The sequence below is a fragment of the Podarcis liolepis genome (genome assembly GCF_965112155.1).
Source record: "Podarcis liolepis genome assembly, chromosome: 10".
NCBI lineage: Eukaryota > Metazoa > Chordata > Lepidosauria > Squamata > Lacertidae > Podarcis > Podarcis liolepis.
In genome coordinates this window covers 17959070-17969693 of record NC_139562.1, presented here as the reverse complement: position 1 = coordinate 17969693, position 10624 = coordinate 17959070, and the positions used below count along the sequence as shown (strand labels likewise).

Sequence of the window (10624 nt, the reverse complement as noted above, 5' to 3'; positions counted from 1 at the left end):
ATATCTGGCCTAGTATGGATTTGTGCCTACCGGAAGGATGAAGAAATGTGGTCACTTACCTGAGTCTGATGTGGCACAGCTTATTTTACCACTTCAGCACCTTATTCTGCTACATGTCCAAACCTAAAGTCTAAATTTGTTTGCTTTACAATTTCTGAAAGCACAATTGTTATCACACATCTGTCCTGCAAAGAATTAAACCACCAGACATCATCAACAATGAAATCAGTTCCTAGGTTTTATTTTAAAAACAAATTGTTTTATTTTTTAAAAAAGCTCTAGATTTGTGGGGATGCTAAGTTTCCTTGCCTTGTTTTCTGCCTGTCTCTCTTAATTTTCTTCTCCTTGGGACACTGTCTTCATACGTTAGGGGCTTGCCCTAAAAAAATAAATATCACAGCTTCTTTAAATAGAGGGATTCTGAGCCAGAACTTGCATACATCTTCCCTAAGCTTGTATGTAGTGTGGTTTGTAACCATTCCACTTCCATTTGTGTGCAGAGTTCCTCATGGCACTAGAACTGCTGTGCAGAAGCCTGCTCTCCCATGTTTATAATTCCTTATCCAGATTGAGATGAAAGTACTGAAATTGGGTTAGGACTGATGTACAGTAGATGCAACACAATCACAACTGAATTGGTTTTGATTTCATGGCATAGAAGAGCTGTCAGACCTTGTTGTTGCTCTAAACCACCAGGATTCCTTATTTTTACCAATATTTGTGCCACACAAATCTGTTCCGTTACTGAACTGTTTTTACAAATGGCAGGTGCTCTTGCCCACCTACTTTATGGCAACCACAATATACTTAAATGCAATTTTCAATTTCAGTGTTATTTAAATGCAAATAACAGCTGTAATGGCTTATAGCATTTGATTACTGCAGAGCAGCCTGTTTTGTAGCAGATTCTCTCTGGGAGGAAGTGAAGTATTTGTATGCACGCCTGTTCTTTCTGTCAGGAAACTAGCATCCCCACGAAAAGTATCTTAGAGCTCAGAGGGAAAGTCCACAGTACTTAAGTTTTACAATCACAGTCACAGCACCAAGATTGTCCAGACAAATAGAAAGGAGTTACTGAAGGGAAGGCCTCTGGCCAGAATTCCACACAAAGTCTTTCAGAAGATCTGCTTTGGAGACCAGACAGGATAAAATCACTGGTGAAAAAGTTAAACCTTAGTTCTCGTTCCTGCAGCAGCAATGGGTTAGCTTGAGGTCAGTAAGCAGGTATCTCAAAGCAACTCCAGGGCTGAAGCTCGGGTAGAACATCTATGTATGCAGAAAGTCCCACGTTCAGTTCCTGGTGTATCCAGGTAGGGCTGTGAGAGACTCCTGCCTGAATCATGGAGAGCCACTGCCAGTCAGTGTAACTTTATGACTCGGTATAAGGCAGCTTCCTATGGAGTTAACCACCCAATGAAAATCCCAATTCTATAAGCAACCATAGAGAGAAAAGGCTGGGTATATAAATGTAGTATTATAAGAGTGCATGAGAGCCAGGTTATTTATCACCACCTCTGGCTTTTGTATCATTTCTCCATAGCACAGTAACTTGACTGCCTATGAGTGGTTACTGTGTGGAGAAAAACATCTCCCAATTGCATACCACAGGTTTTATCTAGTGGTTGTTAGCATTCTGTTCTCTTTCCTACCTAGGCAGCTTGGGGATTTTAAGACCAAAGGCAGCTGGCGTCCACCAGGACAGGTTGCTTTCAAATTATATGTCCTTTCCCCCACCCCACACAAAATTTCTGGGCCCACATACAAAGAAGAAGCATAGGCATGTAAGGAAAGGATTGGGGATCTTTCCAAGATAGCCAGGCAACAAGACCATTGATAATGTGACCCCTTTCTGCCTGTTTCCATTCCGTGTCAACGAGTTTACTATTTAGTGCATAACAAGCAGCACCAATAAATATCTAGAAATAAGAGGATGGGATAGTTCCCTCCTCCTTTTCATTTTATTTAAGTCCCTACTTAATTAAGCAAGTGAAAGCTGTCCTCAAAACAGAGCACCAATTATTAAAATCATGCAGGTCTATTCCCAAGAGCTAGAAAACGAGAGCCCCCATAAGCAGAGGCTGTTGATAAGACCCTGTTATCACCGGTGAGTAAAATGTCTCAATGAAGAAGAGAGTTTGGCCCCTCGGGAGAGGGGGAATCAGACATAACTCCCTTATGTGCAAGGTCGGCACATGATGCAATGAGGTTCAAGCACAGAGGTAGAAATTTTCAGCAAGGAGAAAGATGGCTCCTTTCGTCTTAAAAGATTGCAGGTACCACCCTAATCCCAGAAACCCCCAAGGCAGAAATTAGTTTATCCCCAGAGTGAGGGAGTGGTGATGAACTTTTGTACAATGTACAAGAGGGTTAAAATTACTTCCTTTTCCTTGAGGGCAGGAATAGTCATGTATTCCAAGGCCTAACATGTGGAAGACTTGTCTATGTCAGTCTTCCTAACTGAAAGCCATTGGGAACTCAAGTATCACACAAGCCAAATTGCATTGTCCCACAGCAGAGGAGTGCTATGGGCAAAATGAAACAAATAACATGTGGTCATGCTGAAAATACGATTTGCCCCACAAAGGCGCAGGTGTGGCTGAATGCACTGAGACGCCATATTTTAAAAGGAACCTGCAGATGAAACAGGTGCCCTTTCCTGAGAAAGGCAGCTCCTGCTGATTTATTTGTCCTTAAAATGGTTTTCATCTTTTGTTCAGTAAAATGGTGCCCTAGAGCAGCTAGCATGCCTATAGCACCCTGAGCAACTGTGCTAAAGAGAGGCACAGATTTTTGAATGGCCAAAGCTGTTCTGGGCTGTACCACCTCAGCCTGCAAGTGGGAGTGCACATTACTAAATGCTCTACCATACACACACATATATACATATGTATTTGCTGTATACATAAAATTGGATGTGTCAAGAAGGTAAGCTAGAACCCTTGATGCTTACCTCTAGCTTGCCACATGGAAGGACATTTTGAATGAGTAAGCATCTGATCATGTGAGTTCCCTCCTGCAGTTTGAAGTGGTAGAGCCTGTGAGCAGAACTAAGCCTAACTTAGCACCAGCAATAGCGCTCCTCTCTCTTTGTTCAGCATTGGCATTATGGCTGGATGGCTCTCCACTGCATGGAGGAGGAGCCCAACATAGGATATGAAGAACCTGGACAGCTTACAATAATATGTTTTTCCAGGCATTTCAAGTGGGTGCTGCCCTCTCTCTGCTCTCCTATAGGCAGTGGTGGTAGGAGGCACCTCAGAAAAGAGAAAAAAACCCACAGGTCAGAGCAAAAAAACAAAAACTTGATCAAGACTGAGAAACTGGATTTCCCCCTCTCTCTATTATTGATAAGACCAGCTCATGAACCCGGCGTGAAATATATAATCTGGAAGGTGCAGTTAGGCAGTTAAACAACAGACTTCTTCCATCTTGATTTCTATAAATAGAAGCAAAAGAGGTGAGGGGTCTGTAGCCACAGCACATTAAGTTGTCGTTAGAAGGAACCTACAGAATAAATAGGAATGATTTGGGGGTTATGGGGATGGGGTGGAAGAAAAGGATTTGGAATAGTTTGTAAGAACTTGGGTGAAAGGATTAAAAAATGATGCTGCCATCATTTTGGCCCAATAGGTGGTTTGACTAGTGCTGCAGCATTCATTATGTTGTGTATTTATGTGTGTCTAGCTGCTCTGTAATGACAGAATATCTAACAATATTAAAAGTTTTCATGATTAAAGTAGTGCATGAAGGGAAGTGATTTAAGGCAAGAGCAGCTCAGATATTGCCACAGAAGACAGCCTGACTAATTAGGATGGGAAAATTAGGCTGCTTCACATTACTATTGAGGTGTAGCTACTGCCAAGACTCCAAACTATATGGGCACCACCTCACCACACAGCCACTAGGGTGATGCAGTGGACCACATATTTTAGACAACTTTGAACCATGCCAGGGCAATACTTTCATGGGTGCAGCTGGTTTAAACCAATGGCCGCTGCTTCATTCAACAAATTAGCATTACTGTACTCCACTGAGTTTCCAGGAGAGACTTAAATGGGCCTTAATCTGGTTGAGATTGGCAGAGATAAAAGTGGACAGGGGGAACTAAAATAGGTACAGGTCAGAATCCCTAGGTTTGCCATGGACAATGAACTTTCCAGGGAAGGGTCATACTAGGTAGGTCAAAGTTATTCAGGACAACTGCTCAGAAAGTTACAGTGCCCTGAGGTAGGGAGCTGGGTCAGATGCACAAACGCTGTCTCCTAAGAGGCCTGGGTTTGGGCGACTGGGCCAATCTGAAAATCGGAGACATGTAAAAGGGAAAGTAACTACAGCGGGGTGGGTACCTAAGCTGAACTGGCGTGGAATACAAGGTGGGGTAACTGCAGAGGGGCACTGACATGGGCGTGGACCCCCTCAGCTCTGCGCGGTGACGGCCAATGTGTTGACGTAGCCATGGGGCCCCATGTCGTTCTCGGAGATGCAGTGGCTGAGCTGGCCGGCCCCGACCCCGGCGGAGGGGGCTGGCGCGTTCTTGCCGTTGCCCGCCAGCCCGCCGGCGGAGTGCAGGAGGCAGCAGGTCTCCAGGGCCTCCAGGCCCCGGCAGGCCAGGAAGAAGAGGTTCTTGAGCATGAAGATGGAGAGGGGCTGCTGGTAGCGCACCAGCAGGAGGCAACGCAGCGCCAGCAGGGGCGCGTCCAGGAGCCCGGCGGGCAGCAGCCAGTGCAAGGCCAGGCGGGCGGCGCCGGGGGCCCGCGGGGCGCTCAGCTCGTACAGCCACAGCACCGGCGAAGCCAGGCACAGGAAGTAGACAGCGATGAGCACGTAGCGGAGCGGCGGCGGCAGCGGCAAGGCCGGCCGGCCGGGCTGCAGGAGCAGCAGCTCCAGGAGAGTGAAGCTGTCCAGCAGGTCCAAGCACGTGGCCAGGAAAGCGGCGGCGGCGCGGTGCTGCGGCGGCGGCTGGGGCGGCAAGAGGAGCTGGCCGGAGCCGGAGCCGCCTTCGGCGCCGATGGCCCGCAGGAGGCAATACAGGAGCGGAGCCGAGAGCGCCAGCGTGATCCGGAAGCCCGTGGCGCCCAGCGGCAGGCGCAGCTCCACCAGCTCCAGGATGGACGTGCCCAGGATGAGCGCCGCCTTGGGCGTGAAGGCGATGGCGTAGATCAGCCAGGCCAAGTGGGCGTAGGCGAAGTCCCCGCCCCGCGGAGCGCCCCCTGCCTTCCCGCCCGACGCAGCGCAGGCGCCTCGGCCGCCGTGGGGCGGGTGGCCCAGCAGCGGGTGCAAGGGCGGCGGCGGCGGGTGTCCCCCTCCGACGCCGGACGGGCGCTCCCGACGACGAGCGCGGCTGTTGCGGCAGAAGAAGATGCTCCAGCCGGCGGCCAGCACCAGGTCGGTGGCGATCCAGCTGCACCAATACAGGTCGGTGACGGCGATCAGGTAGAGGTCCAGCAGCGCCCCCTGGCCCAGTAGCAGCACCAGGGACAGCGCCTTGTAGCCCCAGCGAGACCCGCCCGAGCCCCCCGCCCACAGCAGTCCCGCGGCCGCGCTCGCCGCCGCCGCCGCCCCGGGCCCGGCGGCCGGAGCCCCGTACAGCTCGGCGGCTGTCATGCTGCAGCCCGACGTGGAGGTGCTGCTGGACCCCGGGGAGGCGCAGGCGGCGGGCGGGGCGGGCGGCGAGGCGGGCTCCTGAACCGGCACGAGGGGCTTGGCTTCCTCCTCCTCGCCCTCTTCCTCCTCCTCCTCTTCCTCACTGCTGCGGCCGCCGCCGCCGCTGCTGCTGCTCCTGCTGCGAGTGCGGGTGGAGGCCGAGCTGGACACGGAGCCTCGCCTGCCCCTCCGGGTGCCGCCGCTCGAGCTGCTGGTGCTGCTGATGCCGCCGCCCAGGAAAAGGGGCTGCAGGTCCGCGGCGGGGGGAGGCGGCGGGGGAGCCTGGAAGGAGCCCGAGGAGGAGGAGACCGAGCGCTGGTTGGAGACGACTCGGTGCATGGTCGTCCTCCCCGCCCCCCACCCGCGCCCCACAGAGATGGGCAGGCGGGCCACAGCCCTCCCGGCCGGGCACCCGGCGAGTAACCTGCCCGGCACGATCCAGCCCCGGGGAGCGCCGAGCGGTGGGGATGGTGGGGATGGGCGAGAGGGAGGAGGAGGAGGAGGAGGAGGACGGTGGGCAGGCTCTGAGCGAAAGCCGAGACCCGGCCTGGATCTTCCCTTTCCCCGCCGTCGGAATCAGTAGAAACCCGGAGCGGATCCTGCCGTGGACGAAAGAGAGAGAAGCGGGGAATCCGGGAGTGGATCCAGTCGCAGAGACGGACGCTTGATGGAAGGAAGGAGAGAAACCCCTAAAGCAGATGCTGCGCGGAGAAAGGCAGGTGAAGGAGGGGCGGGTTTGGGGATGCGGACAAAGACGGAGATGCAAGGCGAGAGGCTGCCAAAAGAAAGAGCCAGCGCGCGCGCCTCCTGGCTGATATTCTTCTCCAGAAGCGCCTGCCAAGGCAGCGGAGGGACGGGGGCGCGGATTGCTTGCGAGCCAGGAGGATACCTGGGAGCGGCAGCTGCTTTTGTTGCCCACCCCCTCGCAGCGAGCTTCATGGCAACTGGGTGGGCGGCCTGATGCAGCAGCAAATGAGTCACTTGCCTCAGGAAGGGGGAAGCTGTCGCCTTGGGGGAAAGCTCGTGCCACAGTGCGCCTCGGAGGCTGCAAAGGGAGGATGGCTCGGGAACTGGTTTCCTTAACTACCTACTTAAGCACCAGGCATAAATGATGGAAAGAGCAGGGTGGGCATTGAATAGTTACTGTTGAAGCGGGCTTTTATAATTGGAAAAGTAGCATTTCCTTTGCTTGGTATTATTTTTATACTAATGAACATTCGTTTCTTTTTTTTTTCCTATCTCATTATGGTGCAAAGCTCAGAGCAGCTTACAAAGATTCCAAGAGTTAGTTTGCAAAGAACGAAACCTCAATAAACAATACACTGGAAGGCAATGCTAAAAAAAAAAAAAAGCTGCTAAAAATGGCATTAGACGTTACAAAAAATATGTTGCCTTTTGAAGATCACTAAACATGAGCCCTGACAGACCTCAGAAGGCGATTTCAAGGACTGGGCAGGGGTGGTGGTGCCAAGGTTAATAATTCAATCCAGAATAATAGGGTGTCATTTGTATGTATATTACGTTTATATCCCGCCTTAAGTTCCATCATGGACCTGTGTGGGAGGGTGTCTCCTGTCCAAGCACTGACCACATCAGGAGTGGCTTAGCTTCAGCATATTTCATGCATCATGCACTTTCCACCCTGACATGAGCACTTTTTTGCAGCATAAAACACTTTTAGCCTTACTCTGCAACACATACAAGGCAGGCCAGCATCTATGCATAAGACATAATACCAACAACTTCACAAATCCAAGACAATCTCCAGTTAAAAGGAAGCCTCCTTTTTCCATATTGAGTTTTAAATCTGGGGCAGGTGGGGCATTCGAAGCTGTGACATCACACCTGCAGGCTGAGGTTGGCTCCCACTGACTTAGTAGCTTGGCTCTTTGAATACTGCTGCAACAGTCTTCGAGTTAGGACAGTACAAAAGGTTAAGCACTAAGGAGCCCAACAGGAATAAAAAGAAATGATTTTTTAAAGGGACAATCTGCTAAGCTTCAGAATAGCAGGAAAAGGCTGCATGGGGGGGGGGGAACCATAATATAAATGTTAGATTTATTGTTATGTACACTTTTCTGCTTGGCCACAATATATTGTCCTCTTAAATAAACATTTGCCTCTTTTTTATCCGTTTGGTGTCCTTGGTGCAATTCCTTCATTAGGCATAACATCCTTAAGTCCTTAGGTATCCATCAGAAACTTCAGAACAGACACTTTGCAACAGGAGGAGCTGAAGCAGAGGTAGTGACAGCTCAGTAAGAGATGCTTTCAGCTTGTCAAATGGAGCCATGGAGGAGGAAACCAAGTGAGCCTCTGCCGCTTTCGTGGTAAACAGGAAACCCTGTACTTTTATAGCATTAACATAGAAATGAGTTTTTAATCCTCTCTTTGTAGAAGCTCCGCTATTATCTATTTGTCTGGAATTTCCTATGGCTTTAATTTGCCCATTTCCTTGATTCTAGTTTATACGTGTTAAGTCTAAATACCTAGCATTCATGGGACACAGGAAGGTGTCTTATACTAGTCAGACTAGAGGTATGAAGACCCAACAAAAAACCTGCAACAATCCTGTTTTTCTCCATTTCCCCAAGCTTTTTTTTTTTTTTTTTTTTAGCCTTCACATCTTAGATTATGCATCCATCTAGATCAACCTGTCTGCTCTATCAATGGCTCTCAGGCTTCAGGCAGGGACATCTCAAGCCCTACCTGCTGATGCCGTGGATTGAACCTAGTACCTTCTGCTTGCAAAGCATGTGCCACAGCCTTTCCTATATTTCAAGATCTCAGACCACAGCTGAAATGACATGCACTTAACTTGGGATTAAGGCCCACTAAATTTAGTGGGACCCAATTCTGTGTTCATCACGATTGGTATTTCAAATACTTCAGGGCTGAGCCCCCGTCAATAAAAACAAAACAGGTTCTAGGCCTCTGTCCAGCACTGTCAGGATTGCATGCTTAGCCAGCACACATGAATCAAATTACAGTACAAGCAACTCCCTGTTTACACACATACAAGTCACCCGTGACTGTGCATACACACTGTACTCTTGTTACGAACCTGGAAGTAGCACTTAAAGAGGGGAAACGGCCCCCCAAAGAGTGTGAAAACAGCAAAAATGGTGTGAAAACAGTCCCACAAGCCTTTTCAAGTGCAGTCCCAGGAGGTTTTGCATGGAGCTTTGAGGTCTGTGAAGAGTTGGAGTTTGAGAAAGGAGGTTTGGAGGGAGTCTGGTAAGTGCTGCTTGTTTTAAAAAGGGGTTTCCAGGGGTTTCCTGAGGTTTGGAGGATGTTTTCAGGCTTTCTCAATATACACAATTTCACTTACGCGCACAGTGCCTTGGAACATGTAAATGGGGAGTTGCCTGTAAATCACAAGGCTTCCCATACCATTTGGCAAAGCCCACTGATATTATTGTACTAACATCCATCAGCCCATCAAAGACAAATCTGGTGTTTGGTGGTGGTGGTAACAGAGAATAAAATTCATAATGAAGTTAAGATGATGGTAGTTTTAAAAGGGATTTTAAATCAATTGGACTTAAACTGCATGCATTTAAATGCTACTTGAAGAAACAGGGGGCAAAGGACTGTTTTGTCCCCCAAATCGGTAAGAAAGGTCTGTTTCTTACAGAACAGATTGCAAGAAGGAAGAAATAAAGAAGCCTGGAGAGTGTCTGAGCGTGGAAGGATGCTTAAAATAAAGCACAGGAGTGAAGAGCCTTAATTATGTCTTGCAGGGGCTGTCATGAGTCGACAGCTGCAGCAGGGAAAGACAGGAGGAGGATAAGTCGGTTTTATGGTATGGCTTTTTTTTATTTTAAAAAAGTGCAAATTGCTCCTTGAATGGAGGAGGATGGATGACTTATACTTGAGGTGCTAAGCAGCTTAGCAAACTCAAATTAACATGCCAAGATGCTGAAAATGAGGGATCAAGTTAATTCAGCTGATTCTCTCTCACCTCAATTACTGTAAGACAGTTCTCTCTGATCTTTCATTTGCCCATCTCCAACCTCTTATTCCTACTTTGCATCCCATGGCTCATTGGTTAATCTGCATCTCATTTCAGAATGCTCACATCCCTTCCAGCTTCTCTTCACTGGCTCCCTTCCTTTACCATGTGAACATAGGAAGCTACAGGTCAGCTATTAAGAGATCCGTGACTTGCACACCAGGTGTACTGCACTAGGTAGACCTGCCCTCTGAGAAACTCAAAAGATCTCCTTCCCTGCTGTTTTTCCAGTGAATAATCCTGCTCTCTTTTCAACCCACATCTGAAACCTTCAATTCATCCCCTAGTTCCTTTCATCCCCTCCAGCTTCTAGTTAATTGCATGGTTGCCACAATTAACTTGACACACACCACTGCAGTTCTCAAAACAAAAGATAAAGTACCAAGACTAACTCCGCCTCCCACCCAGAAAATAATGGGTATTATAACACTTTGTAGGACACTTAGCTCGTGCTCCTTGGAACATATGATGCTGCCTTATACTGCCAGGTCAATGGTGCATCTAGCTCAGGACTTGTCTACACTGACCAGCAGTGGATCTCCAGAGTTGCAAAACGGATGCTCTGCTACTGAACTACAGCTCTTCCCCTTGACAACTCCGGTTCTGAGCCACATTATGCAGCACAGGATATCTAGTGTGGTATACAGCAAAGGGACTACAAATCAGATGCAAATCTCTGCTCAGACATAAAGGTTACTGACTGACCTTGAGCCAGTTACCATCTCTCATCCTTGCCTACCTCACAGTGATGTTGCAAGGATAAAAGGGGGCAGACCATGAAGGAGGAAGAAGAGAGGATATAATTAAATAAAACTATTTTAAAAATTGTAAAACTCGGAGCACTTTAAAAGAAGAAAAGAATATTTGCTTGAAGCCTGCCATAGTATAAACTTAATTAGAAGCCGGTACTTCCTAAATACAGGGCACTGTGTTTCACTTGGTCTACTCCTAGATTTGTTCACACTT

At 48.7% G+C, this 10624-nt stretch overlaps 1 protein-coding gene across 1 annotated transcript; it reads right to left on the bottom strand.

Annotated features, from left to right (window-relative positions):
- Positions 1-225: 225 nt before the first annotated feature.
- Positions 226-10593, bottom strand: TMEM121B (transmembrane protein 121B). Its single transcript, XM_083461791.1, has one exon. The coding sequence runs from the start codon at positions 5980-5982 to the stop codon at positions 4417-4419; it is 1566 nt and encodes a 521-aa protein (XP_083317917.1). The 5' UTR covers positions 5983-10593; the 3' UTR covers positions 226-4416.
- Positions 10594-10624: the final 31 nt, after the last annotated feature.

Coding starts and splice junctions, on each gene's coding strand:
- TMEM121B (XM_083461791.1), bottom strand. CDS start 5,982: ATGCACCGAGTCGTCTCCAACCAGCGCTCGGTCTCCTCCTCCTCGGGC.